Source organism: Rhincodon typus, chromosome 23 (assembly GCF_021869965.1).
Source record: "Rhincodon typus isolate 14 chromosome 23, sRhiTyp1.1, whole genome shotgun sequence".
NCBI classification, from domain to species: Eukaryota; Metazoa; Chordata; class Chondrichthyes; order Orectolobiformes; family Rhincodontidae; genus Rhincodon; species Rhincodon typus.
In genome coordinates, this window is record NC_063354.1 from 43572837 (window position 1) to 43586745 (window position 13909).

Sequence of the window (13909 nt, forward strand, 5' to 3'; positions counted from 1 at the left end):
CCTCTCTGTCTCTTTATCTCTTTCTCTCCCATCCTCACAGCGCCTGCCTCTCTTGGAGTGAAATTCAATTTGATGACACTTCTGCTAACTGCTTTGGATTGCTTCGCTGTATTAAGGGTGCAGCGTAAACACGGACCATTATTGCTGAAGACCTTAGGGGAGGCAATGGCCTAGTGGTATTATCACTGGACTGTTAATCCAGAAACCCAGATAATGTTCTGGGGACCTATGTTCTAATCCCACCATGGCAGATGGTGGAATTTAAATTCAATAAATATGTGGAATTAAGGGTCTAAGGATGGCCATGAATCCATTGTTGATTGTTGGGGAAAAACCCATGTGCTTCACTAATGTTGTTGAGGAAAGGAAACTGCCATCCTTACCAGGTCTGGTCCGCATGTGACTCCAGACCCACAGTAATGTGGTTGACTCTTAACTGCGGATGGATAATAAATGCTGACCTAGTCAGTGATGCCCTCATCTTGTGAAAGGATGAGGAAAAAGCTCAATAAGATCATTGTTTAATATTCTATAACGAAGGGAAAACGAACCCAGTCTGTGCATTCTGTCCTCAAGCTGAATAATTGTTGACTTTCTTTGTTGTTAATAGAATTTGTCACAGGAGGTGAGAACTGAGATCACCCAGAAATTCACAGCCATGGTCAAACTTATCGAAGAAGCCAACAAAGAAGCGATTGGTCAGATTAATAACGATGAGCAAGCGATGCTGGGCCAGGCCAAGAGTATAAGGGCCCAGTTGCAGCAGAGGTGTACTGAGCTCACTACTCGTGAACATCAACTGAGAACCCTGCTGAAGATCGATGACAACCTGATATTTCTGCAGGTACAAAGTATAAACACTCTTGTAATAAAAATGTTAAAAATCATTTAATGTTTATAATGGCAGGGAAAAGTGCACAGGAACTTGTTGTCTTCTACTGAAGGCTGCGGTTAAATCATTCCCTTTACTCATTCACAGGATGAGGGTGTCGCTGGCTAGGCAGCATTTATTGGCCATCCCTAATTGCCCAGAGGGTAGTTAAGAGTCAACCACATTGCTGTGGGTCTGGAGTCACATGTAGGCCAGATCAGGTAAGGATGGCAGTTTCCTTCCCTAAAGGACATTAGTGAACCAGATGGGTTTTCCCCAACAATTGACAATGGATTCACGGTCATCATTAGATTCTTAATTCTAGATATTTTATTGAATTCAAATTCCCCCATCTGCCATGGAGGGATTTGAACCCAGGTCCCAGAACATGATCTGGATGTCTGGATTAACAGTCCAGCGATAATACCACTAGGCCATCACCTTCCCAAGGTTAAGAGTCCGCTTTACCTTTGTCAGCTTCTGACTGTGTTGTTTGTTAACTTGGGGTTTCTGAAAGTTGTATTGGCTGTTCAGGGGCTGTCTTCTGATTGAACAGGACTTTTAATAACAACCAGCTTTTCATCAGGGAGATGAGAGATGGGAGTTGGGAAATCTGTGATCCCATTTCCACCCGGAAAGAGCCATGTTGCCATTTCCGTAGAGACCAGCAACTTTTTGGTTTAGAATCTGAAAGTCCAATACTCACTAAAAGAATGAAGCCTTAAGGTTCACAGGTTAAATCAAAAGAACTTAAATCACACAAAAAAATCAGAAAATAATAAATGCACACCTTCTTAAGACATGAGGGGCAACTTGATCTAATTTGATTTGATTTATTGTTGTCACATGCACTTAAGTACAGTGAAAAGTTTTGTTTTGCATTAAGTACAGGCAGATCATAGCAAACAAGGACATCCAGATCATAGGGTGGGGGGTAGTAGCAACTGCCAATGCTGGACAATACTCTCTCCAACCGCTTCCATCAGGGAGAAGATACAGAAGCTTAAACACATGCACCAATAGGTTCACGAACAGCTTCTTCCCGGCTGTTATTGGACTGCTGAATGGACCTCTCGAACTTCAAACCTAATGTTGACATTACGTTTATACACTTCCCGTGCAGCCATAACCCGTATGCCTCACTCTGTCTAGGCACTGTATGATCTGAGATAACACAGTGCAGAGCTGGAGGAACGCAGCAGGCCAGGCAGCATCAGAGGAGCAGGAAAGCTGACGTTTCGGGTCTGGACCCTTCTTCAGAAATGGGGGAGGGGATGGGGATTCTGAAATAAATAGAGAGAGAGGGGGAGGTGGATGGAAGATGGGTAAAGGAGAAGATAGGTGGAGAGGAGGCGGACAGGTCAAGGAGGCGAGGATGGAGCCAGTAAAGGTGAGTGTAGGTGGGGGCTGGGGTGGAGGAGTGGATAGGTGGAAGGAAGGACAGGTTAGGGAGGCAGGGACAAGCTGGGCTGGTTTTGGGATGCAGTCGGGGGAGGGGAGATTTTGAAGCTTGTGAAGTCCACATTGATACCATTGGGCTGCAGGGTTCCCAAACGAAATATGAGATGCTGTTCCTGCAGCCTTCGAGTGGCATCGTTGTGGCACTGCAGGAGGCCCAGGATGGACATGTCGTCCAAGGAGTGGGAGGGGAAATTGAAATGGTTCGCGACTGGGAGGTGCAGTTGTTTGTTGCAAACCAAGCATAGGTGTTCCACAAAGCAATCTCCAAGCCTCCGCTTGGTTTCCCCGATGTAGAGGAGGCCACATCGGGAACAGCGGATACAGTATACCACATTAGCAGATGTGCAGGTGAACATCTGTTTGATGTGGAAGGTTTTCTTGGGGCCTGGGCCCGGGGTGACAGGGGAGGTGTAGGGGCAGGTGTAGCAATTCCTGCGGTTGCAGGGAAAGGTGCCGGGGGTGGTGGGGCTGGTGGGGAGTGTGGAGCGGACAAGGGAGTCCTGGAGAGAGTGGTCCCTCTGGAAAGCAGATAAGGGTGGGGAGGGAAAAATGTCTTTGGTGGTGGGGTTGGATTGCAGATGGCGGAAGTGTCGGAGGATGATGCGTTGGATCCGGAGGTTGGTGGCGTGGTACGTGAGGACGAGGGGGATTCTGTTTTTGTTGTAATTGCGGGGAGGGGGTGTGAGGGATGAGTTGCGGGAAATGCGAGGGACACAGTCGAGGGCATTTTCGACCACTGAGGGGAGGAAGTTGCGGTCCTTGAAAAACGAAGACATCTGGAATGTCGGGAGTGGAATGCCTCATCTTGGGAGCAGATGCGGTGGAGGTGAAGGAATTGGGAATAGAGGATGGCATTTTTGCAGGAAGGTGGGTGAGAAGAGGTAACTGTGGGAGTCGGTGGGCTTGAAATGGATATCGGTTTCCAGGTGGTTGCCAGAGATGGAAACAGAAAGGTCCAGGAAGGAGAGAGAGGTATCGGAGATGGTCCAGGTGAACTTAAGGTTGGGGTGGAAGGTGTTAGCAAAGTGGACGATCTGTTCGAACTCCTCGTGGTTATGGCTGCACAGGAAGTGTGTAAAAGTAATGTCAACGTTAGGTTTGAAGTTAGAGAGGTCCATTCAGCAGTCCAATAACAGCGGGGAAGAAGCTATTTGTGAACCTGTTGGTGCATGTGTTTAAGCTTCTGTATCTTCTCCCTGATGAAAGAGGTTGGAGAGAGTATTGTTGAGGTAAGAGGGAGAGTGGTTCCTGTGTGGAGTGAACTTCCACAGAAAGTGGTGGATGTGAGTTCAGTTGCAATGTTTAAAAGAAATTTGGATAAATATATGAATAGGGAAGATTTGGAGGGATATGGGCCAAGCACAGGCAGGTGAGACTGGTTCAGTTTGGGATTATGGTCAGCATGGACTGGTTGGACTGAAGGGTTGGTTCCCATGCTGTATAACCCAATGATGCTACAGTAAAAATACACTGAACTCAGTTCCTTATAACCTGTACTTTATTTCTGTCTTTCTTCATCTGTTTTACTTCCGCACCATTTGAGGTGCTTCCAAATAACTGAAATCAGATACTTATCAAAAATTGGAAAATTAACCATTTGATTTGAGTTTTAAAGTTTGTACATTGTTGAAAGATTTCTTGTGCCTCTGTTTATATGCAAGGACGCCCCTTTAATTCTCTTCCAAATGTCCCCCAGTTTCAGATTCCCAGTTCAATGTAGGTGTCTCTAGGGTCTTAAACATAGCACTGCAGATCAAAGATCTAATATTCTTTAACTCTGGAGATTTAAAATCCAAATATTCTTCCATCACTTGGCTAAAGGAAATTCTGTTAGTTAGAGATGGGCAATAAATGCTGGCTTGACTAATGAGGCCCGCATCTCTGACTGAGTAGTTAAAAATCTGATTATCAGAACTTCATTGAGAAGTTACACTCCTTAAGCCACAGCATCAGAAAAGTCGACTGAACTCTGTTCAAGAGCAATTCTGTAGTCTGCTCATTTTCTATCTTTAAAACTAGACTGCTTGAATATAGAACAGGACCTCCCTGCAATAATACATAATGCTGATCATCTTTTTCCTTTATTGTTTATCTTCCAGGCAACCTGGTCACACAATCAGGTGAAACACCAAGCATCACTTTTAGTGAATTATACTTCTTAAAGGATTGTCAAATCAAACAAAATATTGGTGTTTACCACTAAAACACATAGAATGTCACAATACCCCTCCTTGCCCATTCACAGAGTATGTACTAACTACACAATCAATGTGCTGATTAACAGCACTAACAAATATTTGAAATATTTGAAATGCTCAAGAATTTTTTTAAAAAAAGCCATTCAAAATTCCCTTCCTACTGCTCATAAATCTGTCAATCAAGCACAGGCAATGAAAGTCACTCTGAAGAAATCTTAAATCCATTTCACACTTCTTACACTTAGGGTCATAGAGTCATTGCGTCATACAACTGTACAGCACAGAAACAGACCCTTTGGTCCAACTTGTCCATGCCCAACAGATATCCTGAATTAATCTAGTCCCATTTGCCAGCATTTAACCCATATCTGTCTAAATCCTTCTATTCATATACCCATCCAGATGTCTTTTAAATGTTGTAATTGTACCAGCATCCACAACTTCCTCTGGTACCTCATTCCATACATGCACCACCCTCTGCATGAAAAGGTTGTCCCTTTTAAATCTTTCTCCTCTCACCTTAATCCTATTCCCTCTAGTTTTAGACTCCCCTACCCTGAGAAAAAGACCTTGGCTATTCACCCTATCCATGCCCCTCAAGTTTTTATAAACATCTATAAGATCACCCCTCAGTTTCCCCTCCAGGCAAAGTAGCCCCAGCCTATTCAGCCTCTCCCTATAGCTCAAACCCTCCAACCCTGGCAATATCATTGTAAATCTTTTCTGAACTCTTTAGGTTTCACAACAAGCTTCATATAACAGGGAGACCAGAATTGAATGTAATATTTTGTTCAAATAATTTCAAATGGCAATGAAAGGTGGCTTTATTTTTCTTTGTGATGGTTAGAAGGTAATACAGCTGTCAACCAGTAAATACAACAGCACTCTTTCAAACTGTGTAAAAACTCCTGTTGGCCTAAGTGTATTAGACTTTATTTTTGGACCTCAGCCAGGAGTTCATAATGAGGCCATAATTCTTTAAATATACATTTGTGGGATATGGGTATCACTGGCTGGGGCAGCATTTATTGCTCATCCCTAATTCCCCTTGAGAAGATGTTTGGTGGAAACTGCCTTGTGAACTGCAGCAATCCTTGGGAAACAATGCACCCATATGTCGATAGAGAGGGAGTTCCAGGATTTTGACCCAGTGACAATGTAGGAATGGTGATATATTTCCAAGTGGTTGGAGGAGAACTTGCAGAGGATGAGTGTTTCCATGCACTTGCTGCCTTTGTCCCTTCCAGCTGGTAAAAATTGGAAGGTTAGATGATGCAGTCAAAGAAGCTGTTATGGGTTGCTACAGACATCCTGCAGATGGCATATACTGATGTCACTGGACGTTGGTAGTGAAGGGAGTGAATGTTGAAGGTCATGGATGGGGTATCAATTAAATAGTTTTGCCTTGCATGGTATTACATTGGGGAGGTGATAACCTAGTGGTATTTTCACTGGACTGTTAATCCAAAGACCCAGACAATGTTCTGGGGACTTGGGTTCAAATTCTGCCATGGCAGATGGTGGAATTTGAATTTAATAAAAAATATCTGGAATTAAGAGTCTAATGATGACCATGAGCCCATTGCCGATTGTCGGAAAAAGCCATCTGGTTCACTAATGCCCTTCAGGGAAGGAAATTGCCATCTTTACCTGGTCTGGCCCATATGTGACTCCATCTGCACAGCAATGTGGTTGACTCTTAACTACCCTCTGGGCAATTAGGGAAGGACAATAAATGCTGCCTAGCCAGTGACGCCCTCACCTTGTGAATGAATGAAGAAATTAAGCTTTTTGAACGTTGTTGGATCTGCAGTCATCTGGGCAAATAATAGAGGCTTAGAGTCATAGAGATGTACGACATGGAAAAAGACCCTTCGGTCAAAACATTGCTCTCGGGTAACTTGGTACCTATGTTTTATGTTTTAAAAAAAGTTTAATCTAGAGACAGATCTCGATAAAACATGCAAACAAAAAAAAAATCACCTGACTCACTATTGTAGATTTTCAAAAAAGAACAGTTAGACTTAAGAAAAACACTTAGCTGTACCCCTGCTGTGAGCAGCTCCCCAGTCAGCTGCGAATTTCACTGTTTATTTTTCTTAGAACAAACTCCCACATCCAGAGATACCTGTAACTAAACAGCACTCGCAGCCCACTGTGAAACGTCACTGCTCCGTCTTTATCTCACCTCCATGTGGTACCTGCTCCCCCTCTTGTTTTAAGTTATTATTGATCTTTCTTCCCCCAAGTTCCAAAGCAATGCAACAGCTTATAAATCATTAATTACTGTTCCAAGGATTTGAGGAAATCAGCTCCAACACTGAGAAAAAACCTCCGAAAAGGGGCAGCTCTTAACAGCCACAAGTTTCTCCCATCCTCTATCTTGGATTACCTAGAATCCTTCGGAAGCTTTCCATCACTGTCCTGACTTATGTCTTTCATGGCTGGAAACAATTTAGGGAGAAGGAAGGTCAGCTACTTGCTGTAGAATTGCCAACCTTTAACCTGCCTCACAGACACAGTACTTAGACGACAGAGGTCCAATTCAATTTCTGGTCAACTGTAAGACCCCAGAATGCTGGTGTTGGTTGATTCATAGATGGTAAGGCCATTAAATGTCAAGGGCAGATAGTTAGACACTCTCTTGTTGGAGAAGATCATTATGTAGTATAAATATAGCTTACACTTGTTAGCCCATACCTGGATATTGTCCAGGTCTTGCTGCCTTTCAACATGGACTGTTTCAGTTTCTGAGGAGTTGCAAATGGTGCTGAACATTATGCAATTATTGGTGAACATACGCATTTCTGACCCTAAGGCAGAGGCAAGGTCATTGATTCAATTTGATTTATTTATTGTCATGTGTATGTTGTTACACGATACTGTGAAAAGTGTTGTATAGCGTTGCCACTCCCCAGCGCCATTTTAAACCACAGAACAAGAAACCAAACCATAGAATATAAAGGCAGAAAAATGAAGAGATAAAGAAAGTGCCCAACATTACAGTCTTTCTTGTTAAGTGCTCTGCCATTGGCCGTGGGCCTAGTAGCCAGGTACGAATCCCCTCTGCCGTGCCACCGCCGCTGGAACGGAAGTCGCCAATTTTCAGCAACATCTTGCCTCCACCGACGCTCTCACCATGATGAGTCCTCGATGGATCTCACCAATGCGGGCATCTCCGATGCCAATGACTACTGCACCAGCCCAAACCCGAATCTGCTGCTGCCGTGAGGCCGCTTTGGGCCCACCTCGTCAATGCAGCCAGGCAATGCATTGATGAAGCTGCTGAAGATGGTTGGGCGTTGGGCACTGTCCTGAGCAATTCCTGCAGAAATGTCCTGGATTTGAGATGGTTGACTTCCAAAAACCACAAACATCTTTGCTTGGGCTGATAATGTTTCCAGCCAAAGGAGAGGTTTCCCCTAGTTACCCATAGACTCTAGTTTTGCTCCCTTTCCTTCATGCTATGTCCTGTTGAATTGGGGGACAGTTAACTGGGCAGTACGTTGACAATGAAGAGTGATGCCAACAGCGTGGGTTTAATTCCTGCACCAACTGAGGTTACCATGAAGGTGCTAGTGTCTTAACCTCACCCGTGGTGTGGTGACCCTCAGATTAAACTCACCACCAGTTGCCTCTCTCTTCCTAATGAGAGAGCTTCACTATGGTCCTCTAGGATTTATTTACTCCTCTTATTTAAATTCTGTTGAATGATGCCTTGATGTCAATGGTAGTCTTCCTCATTTCACCTCTGGAGTTTAGCTCTTTTGCCCATGTTTGAACCAAGGCTGTAACAAGTTCAGGAGATAAATGGACCTGGCAGAAGCCAAACTGAGTGTCAGTGAGTGGATTATTGCTGTGAAAGTGCCATCTGATAGCTCCTTGCGTCACTTTACTATTGCTCAAGAGTCGAAAGATAGGGTACGGCTGTATTTGTCCTGTTTTTTTGTGTACAGGGCATATCTGTGAGGTTTTCCTCATGGTTGGGTAGAAAGTAGTATTGTGGATATATTGAGACAGCTTGGCTAGTGATGTAGCCAGTTCTGGAGCACCAATTTTCAGTATTACTGCGGGAATGTTGTCAGGACCTGTGACCTTTACAGTTCCCAAGCCATTTCTTGACACCACATGGAGTGATGTGGATTTGTTGAGGACTGGCATCTGTGTTACTGGGGACCACTGAATCAAGCCAAGATGGAACGTCCACTGGGTGCTTTTGCCTGAAGATGGATACGAATATTTCAGTCTTATTATTTGCAATAACGTGCTGGTATCCTCCATTCTTGAGAATGGGGATATTTGCGTTTTATCCACGACTGATGGGACAGGACTGCAGAGTTTAGGACTGATTCACTGGTTGTACATTTCCTTCCCTCGTGACATCTGCCCCTTTGTTCTGCCTGCTTCATGATGCAGGGGCTAGACAACCTCACTATGAATGGTAGGCTGGCCTCCAAGGGTGGCGAATGGACTCGGCCTGGCAGACTTTGGTTACCAGGTTTTCAAAGGGGAGTGCCAGCTTTATTCCATTGTCAGCTTTCTGAACATAGAGTCATAGAGTTATACAGCACAGAAACAGGCCCTTTGGTCCAACTCATCCATGCCGACCATAATCCCAAACTGAACTTGTCCCTCTTGCCTGCATTTGGCCCATATCCTGCTAAAACTTTCCTGTTCATATAATGATCCAAATGTCTTTTAAATTTTGTAACTGTACCTGCATCCACCACTTCCTCTGGAAGTTCATTCCACGCCTGAACCATTCTCTGAGTAAAAAAGTTGCCTCTCATGTCCTTTTAAAATCTTTCTCCTCTCACCTTAAAAATGTGCCTCTGGCATCTGTGTTACTGGGGACCACTGAATCAAGCCAAGATGGAACGTCCCCTGGGCGCTTTTACCTGAAGATGGATACGAATATTGAACTCCCCCACCCATGGGAAAAGACCTTTTCTAGTCACCTTATCTACGCCCCGCATGATTTTATAAACCTCGACAAGGTCACCCTTTAACCTCCTACGCTCCAGTGAGAGAAGTCCCAATCTATCCAGCCTTTGTTTATAACGCAAACCCTCCATTGTCAGCAACATCCTGGTAAATCTTTTCTGAACCCTCTCCAGCTTAAGAATATCCTTCCTACAACACGGCAATCAGAACTGTGCCTCAGAAGAGGCCTCACCACCAAAGTCATGTACAACCTCAGCATGTCATCCCAACCCCTATACTCAAAAGGTCTGAGCAAAGAAGGCAAGCAAGCTAAACACCTTCTGAAACACCCTGTCGGCATATGATGCAAACTTCAAAGAATTATGTATCCAAACCTGTAGGTCTCTTGGTTCTACAGCACTACCCAGGGCTTATCATTAATGGTATAATCCTTAGGCCTGTTTGTTTTACTAAAATGCAATACCTCACATTCTTTGAAGTAATTTTTCAATGTTTGTGTCTACTTGGGTTAAGATTAAAAGGTTATTCAAGGGGAATGTTAAATGGCTACTAAACTTTTAACTCACGTGAATTTGAGAAACCAGCCAGTTCTATTATGTGACTCGTTGGTTCTGTGCATGTAGATACTGAGTGGGTGGGCATGGGGATGATCATGGAAGCAGGGGCTTGAGCTTAGTGAAGGTTACAGGGCTTAATAAGCATGGACATGACCAATGTCCTAGTGAACACAGATGGGCTTTCTAACCTGCTGACCTCCATTGCCATCCTGGACCTGTTTTGGGAGTGGGTGACCTGGTACCACCCACTACCCAGAAACCAAATACTGGACAAACGAGAAGTCACGAATGTGACATCAGGAAATGACCTGACTCACAGATCCCCATGTCCAAGATGATAGACAAATACTTTCAAAAACCAGTAACCCAAACCTTGTGAATTTAAACGGGTATATGGGAATAAGAAAATTCTGTGTGTTTGACCTGAATGGTTGGGTTCCTCAAGTATTTTCTGAAACCATATGTGTTGAAATATTCTCTAAGAGTGAAATACCTTAAATGGAGCTTAAATACCAGTACACAGCTCTTAGTCTGACATAGTAATTTCCGTCTTGTGCAGTGTATGCAACTCAATCAATTAGAGAAGCCACCAGAAAAAAACAATTTTAACTCAAAATGTCTCATTTTTAATTCTCTTGTACCCTTGGTATATCTCGCAGTTCATTAATTAACTTTAGGATAGAGTTGCCTGCAAGCCCTACCTAACCAGGTTCTATCCATGAGCCCAGGTCCACATTAGGTGGGTGAATCAATGTCCTCAGGGCATTCAGGATGAACTAGTGTGGTGCAGTTCCTGTGAAAAAAAGAGAGAGAAAAACAGTGCAGGCACTTTGTAAAATTCTCAAATCAAAGTTTAGCCAATGGCGGATTATACTTTCAGATTGTTAAGTAATCCATTGTGCTTTACTCCTCGATAGGAATCCAATTGTTTCAAAGCAAGTGTACAGCCTTTAGAGTTCCCACAATTCAAACAAAAAATAGATGCACAGTCCACAATGGCTTGTGTCAAAGTCGCTGTCAACGATCTTGCTGCATTGACTAAACAGCATGTGATATCATTTCGCAAGCAAATCCAAGACAATCAAAATATTGGTTAGTGATTTCAGAGATCTCAATTAGTCAGTCACACATTTTTACTTTTTCAGCAAGGTGCTCAATGAGAGTTCCAGCAGCAAATGCACAGACTCCCTCGTGTGTCTGATGAGTTTGGTTTGACCACAGCATTAGGAAGATGAGTGTCATGAGTCCACAATGTTACCATCCCACCATTGCATTGACAATGTGATGTTGGAGTTTGTTGATAGTTTCACGTAACTAACCTCTAGGATCTGACACTTGATGCTGGAAACAGCATGACCTAATCACAAAATGTGCAGCTGTTATGATCTAGCGCATGAGCAATCTGATAGAAACCAAACTGTGAGGTTACCAAGTCTGCACCCTCAATGGAAGTGGGCCACATTTTTTGGCACCTGGGGTAGCCACCTACGAAGGGTATTCAAATCCAACCATTGACTAATTGAGGGGCCTAGCACTGTATTATCAGTCTGAATGTTGGGTCTATTTGTACAATGTTTTCCAGGTGGGGATAAAATGGTAACTGTATTTACATAGATTTGAAATACACTTGGAACCCTCATGAATGTGGTCAGTTCCCCTGCAGTCCTCCTTTTGGGCCATCACCCCAGCCCTTACCCCCTAATCACAGCACTTTTCTGAGGGCCTGAATGGCCTGGGTTTATTTTCAGAGATGGTCATTCTTTCGAGGCACTGTGCCAGATCACTAAGCTGATGCCCACTTAGTTACTGGTCCCAGGAAGATCCAATTCTGAGCCTGAGCAGATCAGGCCAGGGGAATATTTCTATCTGGGAGTGAACTAAACTCCGGGAGTATTTGGTTAAAGGATATATCTGCCCACTTCTCTGTCGTTATTAAGGTGGTAAATAAAGTAAATCAGTGTGACTCTTTGAGAAGAGTTGTGGAAGTTAAGTTTACATCTTTATTCATTTTGTTCACTATTTACTTTGTACAGACAATCCAAAGAAAGTCAGGATCAAGAAAGTTTTGCCATATTGTGAGTATTCCGACAGCACATGATTTTGTCCAATGCTGATTTACCATTGTGTTGAAGAGGGATTTCTATTTATTGATTTTATCAGGCCAGGGAGCTAGCATGGCTTTCCCACAACATCCTGCATTCCTGTCATGTACATACACACACACGCACACATACACCCACCCGCTCTCCCCACTTATCACCATGGGCAGAAGGCTAAAACATACCCAAGCGCATCCACAGCTGCGAATCTATATAAACTAACTTGGATCTTGGTGTGTGAACTGTACCTCTGCTGCAGACCGTACTTGTTCCTAGGAGACAGTATTTTCGCTTTTAACCATCAAATGTTGGCCAGAGATTTGGCATGGAATGACCTTGTCATCATTCTACATCAACAGCACCTATTAATTATACAAAGCTTTTATTGTGATCTAACATCCTTAGAAGCTTCACAGGAGCGTTATAAAGCAAACGTGGCTCTGAGATCAGATGGGCTAAAGTTTGCTGAAAGTGCAAGGAGAATCTTAAAGGTAGAGAGGTGGACAGGTTTAGGGAAGCAATTCCAGAATAGGGAATTTAGCCTTGTAAATATAGATCTGATTAAAGAGGCAAGAATGGAATTTACATCTTCATTCATTTTGGCCTCTGTTTACTTTTGTACAGCCAATGCAAGGACAGGCATGACCAAGGAGGATTTTCTAAATTGTGAGTATTCTGATCACTCATTGTTTTGTCCAGCGTTGATTTGCCATCTGTATGTGGGATTTTCCAAATTGATAGGTCATTCTCTGGAAGTGTGTTGTAGAGGGACCTGCACTTGCTGACTTTGTGTGGTAATACAGACGGCTGAGGGTGAGGGAGACGGCTGAGGGTGAGGGAGACGGCTGTGGGTGAGGGAGATGGCTGTGAGTGAGGGAGACGGCTAAGGGTGAGGGAGACGGCTGTGGGTGAGGGAGACGGCTGTGGGTGAGGGAGACGACTGTGGGTGAGGGAGACGGCTATGGGTGAGGGAGACGGCTGAGGGTGAGGGAGATGGCTGTGGATGAGGGAGATGGCTGTGGGTGAGGGAGACGGCTGAGGGTGAGGGAGAAGCCCACCTGGCTGAACAACATTGGTGAGGTGTTGGAGGAGATGATGTGGACGACATCATGTCAGGGGCAGCAGTCGGGTTACAATGGTGGAAGGAGAAATACCTGACCTTCCTCACAATCCCACACCCATGCTTTTAGTGACTTTGATAGGAACCCTCTTAACTGGGGTAGAAATCTGATTGGAGAACTCAAATCTGGACTTCATGGATTTGGGAGGTGACTGCGTTTTCAAGAACCTTGGAGAGGGAAGGGAAGTTTGGAGATGATGATGTGTTTTAGTATTGCTATAAAAGACTCAACAGGCATCTATGGTCTATCTGGACATATACGACAAATTCTTTGTGTGATGTGAATTTCTGTGCTACGTGTAAGTCTTTATTCATAGATAGTAGGAACTGCAGATGCTGGAGAATCCGAGACAACAAGGTGCAGAGCTGGATGAACACAGCAGGCCAAGCAGCATCAGAGGAGCAGAAAGGCTGACGTTTCGGACCTAGACCCTTCATCAGAAATGGGGGAGGGGAAGGGGGTTCTGAAATAAATAGGGAGAGAGGGGGAGGCGGATAGAAGATGGATAGAGGAGAAGATAGGTGGAGAGGAAACAAACAGGTCGAAGAGGCGGGGATGGAGCCAGTAAAGGTGAGTGTAGGTGGGGAGTTAGGGAGGGGATAGGTCAGTCCAGGGAGGACGGACAGGTCAAGGGGGCAGGATGAGGTTAGTAGGTAGG

At 44.2% G+C, this 13909-nt stretch overlaps 1 protein-coding gene across 1 annotated transcript in view; it reads left to right on the forward strand.

Annotated features, from left to right (window-relative positions):
• The window catches only part of LOC125485905 (tripartite motif-containing protein 16-like), a 75478-nt gene that overhangs the window by 4315 nt on the left and 57254 nt on the right, over positions 1-13909 (forward strand). Inside the window, exons 3-6 of the mRNA XM_048611136.1 lie at positions 611-844; positions 10949-11123; positions 12065-12106; positions 12755-12796. Coding sequence (XP_048467093.1) covers positions 611-844; positions 10949-11123; positions 12065-12106; positions 12755-12796 — 493 coding nt within the window. The remainder of the gene's footprint in view (positions 1-610; positions 845-10948; positions 11124-12064; positions 12107-12754; positions 12797-13909) is intronic.